The sequence below is a fragment of the Tachyglossus aculeatus genome, chromosome 26, assembly GCF_015852505.1.
Source record: "Tachyglossus aculeatus isolate mTacAcu1 chromosome 26, mTacAcu1.pri, whole genome shotgun sequence".
Classification (NCBI taxonomy): domain Eukaryota; kingdom Metazoa; phylum Chordata; class Mammalia; order Monotremata; family Tachyglossidae; genus Tachyglossus; species Tachyglossus aculeatus.
In genome coordinates, this window is record NC_052091.1 from 13,321,539 (window position 1) to 13,334,127 (window position 12,589).

Here is a 12,589-nt window from a genome sequence, read left to right on the forward strand (position 1 = left end):
TAAATGACAAACTGGCCAAAAAAAAATAATAATAAAAAATACTTCCTGAAAGCCAACAGAGCTTTAATTCTGGACCCAATACTGCTGATATGATCTTTGCTGTTAGACTGTTGCACGAGAAATGTAGGATGGAGAACATTACTGGTACATTATCTCTGCCCAACACACAGTGGCTTTCACTGGAAAATTCCAACAACACTATTGTGAAAGAACATTATAACAGGGATGGCTAGATAATAAACCCTAAAATGAATAGTCTCTATATGTACCTCACAATAATGCGTGAACAGAGGATAATCTTTATTCTAAGATTCTACTTATTTAAGCTTTGTGCTACCTATGGAAATCTAAGACACTTTCAACTAAACCGTTCCCTCCTGCTCCTGTTAATTTAAAATACCACCTAATATGATTAATGGTATAATCTTTGCAAACAAACATGAAATACATACATTCCATCTTCTAGTCACCACATTTAAAATGGATTAATGAAAGGAACCCTCGGGATATTACCTTTGAAGAGTCAATTACCTGGGATGCTAGCAAGTGTTCCATTGTCCAAGAATGAAATAGTCTATACGTACTTGTTAGAAATGCCATTTCAAAGCGGGACTTTCAAAGCATAATTCTAGTTTACACTACCTGAGTTCTTTCAGTAAGGGGATGCTCATGAGGACACAAAGAGTCTTTGGTCAGAGGCTCTGCCATGTTTAAGGGGCCATCTCCGATGAGTCCGATCTCTGGTTTGTTTTCCGCTATCAGTACGACATTTTCTTTATCGCTGTCATCTTTTGACTGCAACGGCTCTGCAGGTAGGGGAATTTTGGGGACCACTGCTGTAGAACGTGAACGAACAGGCCTTCCTCGTTGTACTGTCTCCCATCCCTCCGCATCTTTTCGCTCTGCAGTCATGGGGGGAGAAATAAACAAAGTTGTTTCTTTTAAAGGCTAATTCTGCAGCACTGCCATCTTTTTTGCTATTTTAAAATCTTTTTTCAACCTGATTTTGATACCACACACACACACACACACACACGTCCTTTTTTTTAAAATAAAGATTACCACCTTGTAAAATGGCCAAATTTTTCCTTTTATTTCAGCATTCTTGTACTTAATGCTAGCTTTGGCCATGATTTTTTTTCCCCACTACGTAAATTAGAGGGCTCTTCGGAACGGGATATTTTCTTTACATCCTAGCTCTTCCTCCTGCTCCCACTGTTTGTGAATAATTACATTTTTTTAATATCCACCCACCCCATTAGAAGGAAGCAATTATTTGTTCTTTTTTGCTGCATTCTCCCAAATGCTTAGTACAGTGCTTCTCACTCAGCATGTGCTCATCAATTACCATTGAGGATGATGATTTTCACAATTTTGAAAGTGTCCGTAACTCTCCCTGAGGAATATAAATTTCAAACTAAACATATTTGCATATGACTACATGGCAAAACAATGGATTATATAACAAATGCTAGTTTGCTGTCTAGGTTTTTTAACATACAAGACAAAAACCCTCTAAACAAAAGAGCTAACAGCAAAAAAATAAAAAATAAAAATGGAGAAAGACACAGAGGAGTCTAACAAATATGAAAATAATGGATTTTCATTTCTAGGCTGTTTGGTTGGTTCACGCTCGGTGAACACTATGATTAATCACTTTATTTTTAAAAAGGAAAGAAAAACACACTTTAAAAAGCGTCCTGGTAGAAAGAAAGACTGTTTAGAACCTGGATCCAATCCATTACCCAAGGAAATGGCCAACACAAACACTACCATATAATAAAAAAACTGAAATAATAATTGAAACCGGTCAAAAAGGGCCATATCAATATGAGAAACATAACTTAAATCTCCAAGAAACTACAGAATAAGTTATGGGCAAATAACATTTTTAATGTACCCTCAGTACAATCTGTTTTGAAAAACTCTTCCCCATAAAGAATGGAAAAGTCTGAAACAAGGAATGTTTGTCAAGAAGAACAGCAAATCTTCCCATTAAAATGTCAAAAAGCTTCTGAATTCAATGAGGGCAGTACAGTAAAGAGACTGAACTTACTCCACCAAGAAGTGCTTTACACGTAAAACCCCTTTACAATACTCAGACAGTTTATGAATGTTCCAACTATAACTACTGATATGTCTTAAAAAATAAATATTATCTCGACAAAATTATGTGAAAAAATTGCATGAAACTGGGAGGGGGGAATCTACTCACTGCAGTTCAACTAAGAAATGCAAATAAATTAAGGCCAACATAAAGTTATTTATTAAACACTTTATACATTTTTTATAGAAAAACAATGCTTCTGTCAAATGTTTCAAATTTTACCTGCTAAATTTTTGCAAAAAAATATAGAGTGTTTCACTTAATTTTAGGGGTCAGAACATTTTTGATTAGGGAAGCATCTTGGCCTAGAGGGAAGAGTATGACCTTGGTAATCTGGAACTATGGGTTCTAATCCCAGCCCTGTTGCTTGACCTGCCACGTGACCTTGGACAAATCAGCCTCTCTGAGTCGGTGATGATCAGATACTTGCTTGTCCTGTCTTGGATTGTGAGCCTTTGTGTGGGGGTCACAATGCGTCAGATCTGATTAGCTTGTACCTATCCCAGACCTTGGGACATAGTAAGTGTCCATTATTGAAGCAGAGTGGCTCAGTGGAAAGAGCACGGGTTTAGGAGTCAGAGGTCACGGGTTCTAATCCCAGCTCCTCCACTTGTCATCTGTGTGACTTTGGGCAACTCACTTAACTTCTCTGGGCCTCAGTTACCACATCTGCAAAATGGGGATTAAGACTGTGAGCCCCCAGTGGGACAACCTGATGGCCTTGTAACCTCCCCAGCACTTAGAACACTGCTTTGCACATAGTAAGCACTTAATAAATGCCATCATCATCATCAAGCAGTAGTGATAGTATCTACTGTTCTCCCAGTGGATACAATATTTTGGACTTAGAGTTTGGCAAGTACAAAAAAGAGTAACGATCTGTAACTACAAGAGATCAAAATATATTCACAAGTAGTAAATGCAAAACAGTTGACTCTACAACTGAGTAAACATACATTCAGAAGTGCTGAGGCTTCACTACTGACAGTGGAGTTCACTATAAGTGCAAGTTGGGCTGAGATGGCCAATGGGGGATCTATAGTCACTAAGTGCTTGGGAGATACAACTGAAGCACACGGTAAGTTCCTTGTCCTCAAGAAGCCTAATGAGGGAGACAGATCGAGGAATGTTAAATACACATACCCACGCACATCCTGAGAAATAAATCCATTAATGCCCGAGGCAGTTGAAAGGTTGATAAGAATCAGGGTACTGATAAATAAGTTAGCATAGATTCTTGATACAGGGTAACAATTAACTATGTGTCACCTCTGGCTCATGGAATACTGTTCATACACTTCTTTTGTAGTGCACTAGCCAAAGTAAGGATCACAAACTGGATTTGGTTACATGCCTACTTTTACTAATGAATAATTCAACTCTTCTGGTCACTCCAGTTTCATTTACACTTCCCTCTCTTTTCACTCCTTGGTATTACTAACAAGTGACAAAACATTGCTTATGCTGCAGTCTTACCAATTCTCTGGACCTGGTCTTTTCAGATTTAGCTCATTTGGGAATGTCTGTCTAGGAACAGAAATCTTTCTGACAGATTTTGCGTAATGAAGTAGGCTTCTCCTTTAAAATAAACAAGCTTTACTACTTGGCTGGGATGCCTAGAGCCTGACAGGAATCCAAGGTGGTTTCAGTGCCTTTTCTTTCCAATAAGTGGGCTCTGACACCATCCAGCCATTCTATCTCTGCAGAGGTGTGGTGAGATTGGGATCTTTCTGTGATAACCCTAATCCCTTGGAGCTCTGAATTAAATAAGAAAGAATTGGGGAAAAAATGGGTAAGAACAGATCAGACAACAAAAGGGAGAAATACTGATATAGCCACTCTACAGGTCACGACATATTTGAGTCAGTCAGTGACATATTTGAGTCAGCAGCATTTCCTCAAGGGCAGATCTGTGAGACAAACAGGCAGTATGCCAAAAAGAAACTTGAAACAGCTGAATTTTTTTTTATAAATAACAATCTACTCAAGTGTCATTTTTTTTTATAGGAGATGGAAAACATAACAAAAATTCCCAGCACGGTTTCCAATTAAGCATTACTATCGGTATTCTGTTGTGTATCCAGTGAGTTTGTCTTTGAGCTTTTAGTGCCTTTACTGACATTTTGGTGGCTTTCCCTTCAAATTTCCTGCCTTCCCTTTCTTACCAATTCCCCAACCTCCCATCTCCATCAGCTCACTCCCATCCAAACCTTCTTTCTGCCCCCTTACGAAGTTCTCTACCCCATATCCCTGTCAAGGGACAGTCTGTGGAAACCCCATTCTAGTCTGGAAAAACTCCCTCTCATCCTTTTCATTCATTCATTCAATCAATCGTATTTACTGAGTGCTTACTGTGTGCAAAGCACTGTATTAAGCGCTTGGGAAGTACAAGTTGGCAACATAAAGAGACGGTCCCTACACAACAGTGGGCTCACAGTCTAGAAGGGGGAGACAGACACCAAAACAAAAAATATTAACAAAATGAAATAAATAGAATAGTAAATATGTACAAGTAAAATAGAGTAATAAATATGTACAAACATATACAGGTGCTGTGGGGAGAGGAAGGAGGTAAGGCAAGGGGATGGGGAGGGGGAGGAGGGGGAGAGGAAGGAGGGGGCTCAGTCTGGGAAGGCCTCCTGGAGGAGGTGAGCTCTCAGTAGGGCTTTGAAGGGAGGAAGAGAGCTGGCTTGGCGGATGTGTGGAGGGAGGGCATTCCAGGCCAGGGGGAGGACATGGGCCGGGGGTTGACGGCAGAACAGGTGAGAACGAGGCACAGTTAAGAGGTTAGCGGCAGAGGAGCGGAGGGTGCGGGCTGGGCTGTAGAAGGAGAGAAGGGAGGTGAGGTAGGAGGGGGCGAGGTGATGGGCAGCCTTGAAGCCGAGAGTGAGGAGTTTTTGCCTGATGCGTAGGTTGATCGGTAGCCAATGGAGATTTTTGAGGAGGGGAGTAACATACCCAGAGCGTTTCTGCACAAAGATGATCCGGGCAACAGCGTGAAGTATAGATTGAAGTGGGGAGAGATGGTAGAATGGGAGATCAGAGAGGAGGCTGATGCAGTAATCCAGACGGGATAGGATGAGAGACTGAACCAGCAGGGCAGCGGTTTGGATGGAGAGGAAAGGGCAGATCTTGGCGATGTTGCGGAGGTGAGACCGGCAGGTTTTGGTGATGGATTGGATGTGGGGGTGAATGAGAGAGCAGAGTCGAGGATGACACCAAGGTTGCAGGCTTGTGAGACAGGAAGGATGGTAGTGCCATCAATAGTGACAGGAAAGTCAGGGAGAAGGCAGGGTTTGGGAGGGAAGACAAGGAGTTCAGTCTTGGACATATTGAGTTTTAGATGGCGGGCAGACATCCAGATGGAGATGTCTTGAAGGCAGGAGGAGACACGAGCCTAAAGGGAGGGAGGGAGAGCTCTCCTTGACCTCTTCCAAACCCAGGCACTGCTCCTCCTTGTCATCACTGAAAATTGGCTCACTCTAGATGACACTGGCTTCCTTGCTGTTCTCTCCCAAGGGTGGTCTCACCTTTTCCTCACTTTCCCCAACTCAGGGCAAAACGGGATGGGGCCGCCCTACTTCTAGCTCCCAATCCCTCCGTCGCCCACTTTCTCTTCCTATGACACTCGTGTCATCTGCCTTCTCACCATATATTTACTAGCTAGGATCACCAACAGGTCACTGGACCCACTTCACTTTTTTAAGCAATTCTGCTCCCTTTCTTGCCTTCTTTCCAACTCCTCCCCTATGCGGATACTCAACAACGTCAATATCTTCATGGATGTTACTGATTACCACCTAACCCGCCCCGTCCTTTCAATCCTCTACGCCATCTCATCCACTCACCTACTTGGACATGGGCTGGCTGTATCTAACACTGTACCGTAATTAGCCTCACCGACTCTGAAATTCCACTCTCTGATCAACCAGTCAGTGCTGTTTATTGAGAACCTGCTGAAACGACCACTACTACCACTACCACTACTACACCAAGAGCTGGGGAGAGCTCAACCTGCTTTTGTATCCCTGTAAAACTGTTCTCTCCCAACACAAAGGCTTCTGTTCTATTCTGAAGGTCCCCAGCTCCTGACCTCTGAGCCCGAGGCGCTTCTCCAGAGGCTGTTGCTCAGTTTCCCAACTTAAAGTGTGACCAAAGAAATGAGAGAGGAAAAAGAAAGAAGCAGAACTGGGATGCTCTATCCTCCTTTCTCCTATCCTTTCTCCTTTTCTGCTCTACTTGCTTTAAGGTCCTGGCTGTTGAGATGCAGTAAATAGTGCCTTTAGAGGCCATTAAGTGTGGTCACCCCGATCACTATCAAGAAAATGTTCAGAATCCTGAAAATGATCTTTTTTTCGAAGGGATTGGCCAAGTATTTCCAACAAAAGATGGAAGATATTGTAGACAGTGATAAGTTTGGGAATCATTTTTAGCTCAGAAGTTCAGTTAGTTCCCTAAACTCTTCTTTCGTTTAATACAAACACTGCTTTGTTTTTTTTTTTTTTTACGGTATTTTTTAAGCATTTACTATATGCCAGGCACTGTACTAAGCGCTGGGGTAGATACAAGCTAATGAGGTTGGACACGGTCCATGTCCCACGTGGGGCTCACAGTCTTAATCCTCATCTTACAGATGAGGTAACTAAGGCACAGAGAAGTGATTTGCCCAAGGTCACACAGCACACAAGGGGCAGAGAGCTAGGATTAGAACCCAGGTCCTTCTGAGTCCCAAGCCTGTGATCTATCCACTAAGCACTCCAGCCATTACACTGGAAAAAAGAGAGAGCAAAAACTGCCAAAACAACTAAACATACCTCTCTCCTTAACTCTGGAAAAACAATTTATTTCCACTGAAAAGGAAAAGTTACTAATTTACCAATTCGAAGCACACAAAGCCAAAGTATTTCTTGATTATCTGGGGCTTTTCTAGGAATGATTTTACTGAGGAATCAATAGTTAATACATTTTCCATGATATTAAAATTATTCTTCCTAGATATGCAAATAAATTTTACTAAGCAAAACAGTAGTAAACTACAAACCAAAAGGTAAAATTCATTACCATTTTCATTAAATAATAAAAAAGGTTCAAATACACTAAATCACAAATATTTGGCAAAGGAAAAATGAATCACCTGAATACTCTGCATTGAAAATTTTCCACAGAAAGAGCCCAAGAAAATAAACATTAAACCATTACTCTCAAATGAATCTTATAATTTTTTAAAAAAGTAATCTTAATATTTCTCCAAAAAAGTGTTGCCTTTTTATTTTTCCTGGGAAAGAAAGGTCAACCAATAAAAGGATATGGATATTTCCAGGTATAAATATCTTTTTTGCCCACATTTCCTATAATGTAAGGGTTGTGTTCTTGCAAAACCTCACAATAAGGAAAATTCATGTGAATACTCACTTGCTCCAATGCCCGCGAGCCCAAGGTGGCTTACATTGTCAGAAGAATGTTTCCCAATCCACTAACTGGATTCCAGCCAAAATGCATATTGAAAATATCATTATTAATTAATTAAGTATGGTATTTGTTAAGTGCTTACTTTGTGCCAGGAACTGTTCTAAGCGCTGTGATGAATACAAGCAAATCAGGTTGGACACAGTCCCTGTCCCACTTGGGGCTCACAATCTCAATTCCCATTTTCCAGATGAGGTCACTGAGGCATAGAGAAGTGAAGTGACTTACCCGAGGTCATATAGTAGACAAGTGGGGGAAAGGGATTAGAACCCATGACCTTTTGACTCCGAGTCCCGTGCTCTAGCCACTACGCCATGCTGCTTCTCAGTTATGGAAAAACTGAGTAGTAGAAAATATGAGGATTCACCTTTCACTAGTAAATTTCCCCATGACTTTGGATTTTCCTTCCCTTTCTCCTCCTTTCTTTTTTCCAGCTTTTGGTCAATTTCCTTTTTCACAGGAACCTCCACCCGGAGAAATGGGCAGAAATGGGTAGGTGAGGAGAAATTCAAATCTGTAACCCACTACTTCCTACCAACTCTAGTTAAAAGATTAAAGATATTGGCTAAACAGGTCTATGGATTTAATTTTCTACAATTTCGACTATAACCGAATTCTCTTCTTTTACTTCTACAAGTAATAGGAATGTGGCTAATTAAAGCCTTGTAATATAAATAGAATGTAAAAAATTTATCATCTTAAAATAAATGAATTATTCTATGAATTAGTCTGGGACACAAAGTGGATCCTAACCCACTATTTACTCTTTTATCTGTATGTTGAATCTCAAGAATTTGCTGCCTTTTCACTAATGTTTGGGAAAGTTTCCTGCCCACGTTCCACACTATTGCGTTTCCAAACGTTCTAACTGCTTCAAATCTCTGTGATCCTTGTAATTACCTACATGTATTCTTCATAATTTTAATCCTCTGTGTCAGAGGGGCATAATGGTATCACCACAAGATTTGAACATTTGGAAATTTTGCTAATTCTGAAATTCAGTTAAACCCTGAGAATTTTGCATCTTCAATTTCAGAGGATCTAGCATTTTGGAATTTCCTGTCAGGTTAGATTAGAAATATGGAAATGCAGTATTGCTTTTTAACACCTGAGCGGAAGGCAAATTTGACTGTGCTTTGTCTTTGCAATATATTTAAAATATCAAGACTCTCCTAAAAGAGGTGTTATGCAAACAAAGGTAATTGATATGGGGCAAGTTCAGTTTTCCAAGCATCCAGATTATTATAAAGGAGACGAGTACATGGTCTTACAAAAAGAAAGTAATCCCATTAATTCGTAGCCTAAAAATTCCTCTATACATGTAATTGGTGGAAAATGTACAGCAATTTATTTGTGGCAAAAACAGAACTACCAATATTCTGCCAATTCTCTAAATATTTGCCAATCTAGTTCTATTTTCAAAGACATGCTCTCTATTCCATCTTCTAAGGAATCAATTCCTGCAGAAAACTTGAAAATAACTGTTTGAGCAAGACCATCCAAGCCAGAAGGGCATGCACCTCTAACAGCTATGAGGCCAAGAGTAATAATATTAATAATAATAATAACGATGACATTACCTAGGTAGTTCCTATGTGCCAAGTACTGTACTAAGCAGTGGGATATATACAAGATAATCAGGTTGGACACCATCCCCATCCCACATGGGGCTCAGTCTTAATCCTCATTTTACAGATGAAGTACCTGAGGCACAGAGAAGTTAAGTGACTACAATAGACAAATGGCAGAGGCAGGATTAGAACCCAGGTCCTCTGACTCCTAGGCCTGTGCTTGTTCCACCAGGCCATGTTGCTTCCCAGTTTGCAGCTAAAAATGTTACCTAGAACAGAAATAAATGACTCGCTCAAAATGAAGCTAGAATAAAACACAGACTGCCTGCCCATGGCAAACCAGGCCTGGTATTCTGCACCAAAAACAGATTTGATTCTAGACCGTAATCTCGTTGTGGGCAGAGAACATATCTGCTAACTCTTGTTGCATTGTATTCTACTCTCCCAAGTGCTTAGCACAGCCCTCTGCACATAGTAAGCCCTCAATAAATACCACTGATTGACTGATTTGACAAAACTTGTCCTTTATGAAGACCTGCTGGTTGTTCACCAGTGTTTCATTCTCTTGAAAAACTAAAAATTGTAATTCCTAGACTCATACCCTTTTTCCATATAAGAACAGTAATTCTGTTTTTCCTCCTATCTGCATGGAGGATTATAGAAAAGCGCATTAAAGAAAAATAAGAGGAGAAATCTATGGCCCAACCATCTGTATGCAGAGACACAACAAAACAACATTCCCAATACGGAGGGCAAGATTTCTTCGCCAGCACTTAGGACAGTGCTCAGGGCTCAGAACAGTGCTTGGCACACAATAAGCACTTAACAAATACCATCAGTATTATTTCCAGTTAAACACAGCTTTTCAGGGCACAAAGCTATGAACTGAAGTCTGCTCCAGTGGAGTTCTTCAAACAAAAGGAAACAACAATATTATTTGCGGAAATTGCTTCTTCACAAAGACAAAGAACAAGTCATCCGTTATCACTTCCTTAGCGCCGGTCTAGAACTCTGGTATCGAGAAGTTATTTTAGAAAATTATCTCAGCCCCATTACCCTTATGGGATCACTTTTACCTTTATGAGCTAGATAATTACACTTGTTATTTTTCCATGCTCACTAATGTTCCCGAAAACATGTAGAAAACAGATGTGTGGAAGAGCTTCAAAGCAGAATATTCATCTATAATCTTAAAATAGTAACTACCACCTAATGTTTTTACGGTCTGAATCAAGAAACTTGAAGAGATTCTTTTTTTTTCTGGTAAAAGAAGTCACTCTAGAGTTTCAAATGACAAGTTGGAGATTGGCAAGAATACCTTAGGCTCTTATATAGTCCTAAGAATAAGTTACATTTTGATTTTTTGGCTTCTCCATTATTTTAGTTAAGTTAAAGCTTTCATTTTATTACAGTAATAAACACGCCAGTGTCAATGTGAAAAGACAACGAAAAGATTCAGACTTAAATAGCTTCATTTGCTCAGCCAGAAAAATAGCAACACTCAGTGCTTATTTCAAAGTCACTTGCCATTTTTCCGGGAGGTCTTCTGTACTGTTGTAGGTGCGCAGTTCTGTGTAGGTGGCAGGATGGGAGCAGTAACTGCAACTGAATGATTTGCTTTGACTTTGTCAGCCCAACTTACACCTGTGGGGGCCAGACGGGTGGCAGCGATCGCCCCAGGAGGACCCCTAGATGCAAATGAACACATTTAAAAATTAGAAAAATGGGGTGTCTAGTTGGAAAACATAAAGACCAATCAAGAGCTCAAAGGTACAATTTACAAAACCAAATGTGACCATCGTAAGACTCCTGTCGACGTTTTCGATTCCTTTTGTCGAATGTGAACTCTGTAGCTGCTTCACTTCACTTCTTTCCTGCTCTTAGTCCGATCTTTGACAGTCCACTGCAGGGTTTCATAAGCCAACTATCTATCCCGTTGTAGTAAGCAGGATACAGGAGAGGATTCAAAAACCAAGAGACAATCACTTCTCCCACCAGAGAACAAAGACACAACAACATCAAGACTCATTCAGGCCATTCTAAACAGCAAGAAAGTAGGCTGAATTTTTAAAAAACAATCTGTTCATTTGGAAGAAAAACTGCAGATATTTATAAAATAATAAAGTGATCTTTAAAATTCTTTCATCTGCAAATACCAAGACTTCAGTTATTTCCAGAATAGTGAGTCCTGGACATAAAAATGGAAATTATACATTATTTACCATTTCTGTATTCTAGAGCATAATCCCTAGCACAGTCCATATTTATTACGCATTTACTGTGAATATGGTATCTATGGTTTGCTATATATAGCTGAAGTACACAAATGAAAATTCTTGAGGTGCTAGCATGCCCAGTTTTCGGCAGTTCTAAATAATTATATTTTATCTCTACTCTGAATGATGAAACACTCATTTTCATCTCAACTAGTTACCTTGAAATATATTGGTAAAAACCTCCGCACTCCCAAAAATGACAGCATTAGAATCAATGTAATACAAACTAAATGGAGATAACTGGTAGGTTCTAATGCATGTCAATTTAACTTTTTTGTGGGTCCCATCAATAAAAATATGATGCAAAACAGAACGAGAATCATGAAAGAAAATCCTTACATCAGTTTAATCAATCAATCAATAAGTTATTGATTGATGGGCTTTTGGTCTCACCCAAAATTTAAGCTCCTTCGAGCGTTGGAAGTTACGTTGATTCTGTCTGAAGATGGACTTGGAATTACATGCCGCCCAGGGGACATTTTCTTCACTTCCCATGCCAATGAAGTAGGCCTGCAAATTCAAAACATGCTGATTTCAGAACGCGTATTAAGACGGCAACTTTTTTCACGTAAAAATAAGACTTCCTGCCAAAGGCTAGAGTGCATCACTAGATCAATCCATCAATCGTATTTATTGAGCGCTTACTGTGTGCAGAGCACTGTACTAAGCGCTTGGGAAGTACAAGTTGGTAACATATAGAGACAGTCCCTACCCAACAGTGGGCTCACAGTCTAAAAGGGGGAGACAGAGAACAAAACCAAACATACTAACAAAATAAAATAAATAGAATAGATATGTACAAGTAAAATAAATAGATAAATAGAGTAATAAACATGTACAAACATATATACAGGTGCTGTGGGGAAGGGAAGGAGGTAAGATGAGGGGGATGGAGAGGGGGACGAGGGGGAGAGGATGGAAGGGGCTCAGTCTGGGAAGGCCTCCTAGATTTCTATTCTCCCCCATAGCTTTCAGTGGACAGCCTTCAGAAAACCACCAGTGATGGAGTGGGGAGGAAAGAGGAGTTTAATATGTCCTCCCTCCCTGCCAGGGCCATAGCTAGAGCCCAGCAGTGGTCTAGTCCAGCCCTGCAGAAGCAGCATTGGCAGCCCCACTGTCCCAGGGATGGTTCCAAACTCTGGAGTCCAGGGAGGGGAATGCCTTCTCCC

The 12,589-nt window shown here is 40.3% G+C and overlaps 1 protein-coding gene across 4 annotated transcripts in view; it reads right to left on the reverse strand.

Moving 5' to 3' along the window:
* SCAPER (S-phase cyclin A associated protein in the ER) overlaps window positions 1-12,589 on the reverse strand; it is a 291,810-nt gene that overhangs the window by 233,904 nt on the left and 45,317 nt on the right. For all 4 annotated transcript variants that reach the window (XM_038767151.1, XM_038767150.1, XM_038767149.1 and 1 more), the window contains 3 exons: window positions 11,814-11,930; window positions 10,672-10,832; window positions 643-902 (listed from right to left, as the gene is read on the reverse strand). In XM_038767151.1, coding sequence (XP_038623079.1) covers window positions 643-902; window positions 10,672-10,832; window positions 11,814-11,930 — 538 coding nt within the window. The remainder of the gene's footprint in view (window positions 1-642; window positions 903-10,671; window positions 10,833-11,813; window positions 11,931-12,589) is intronic.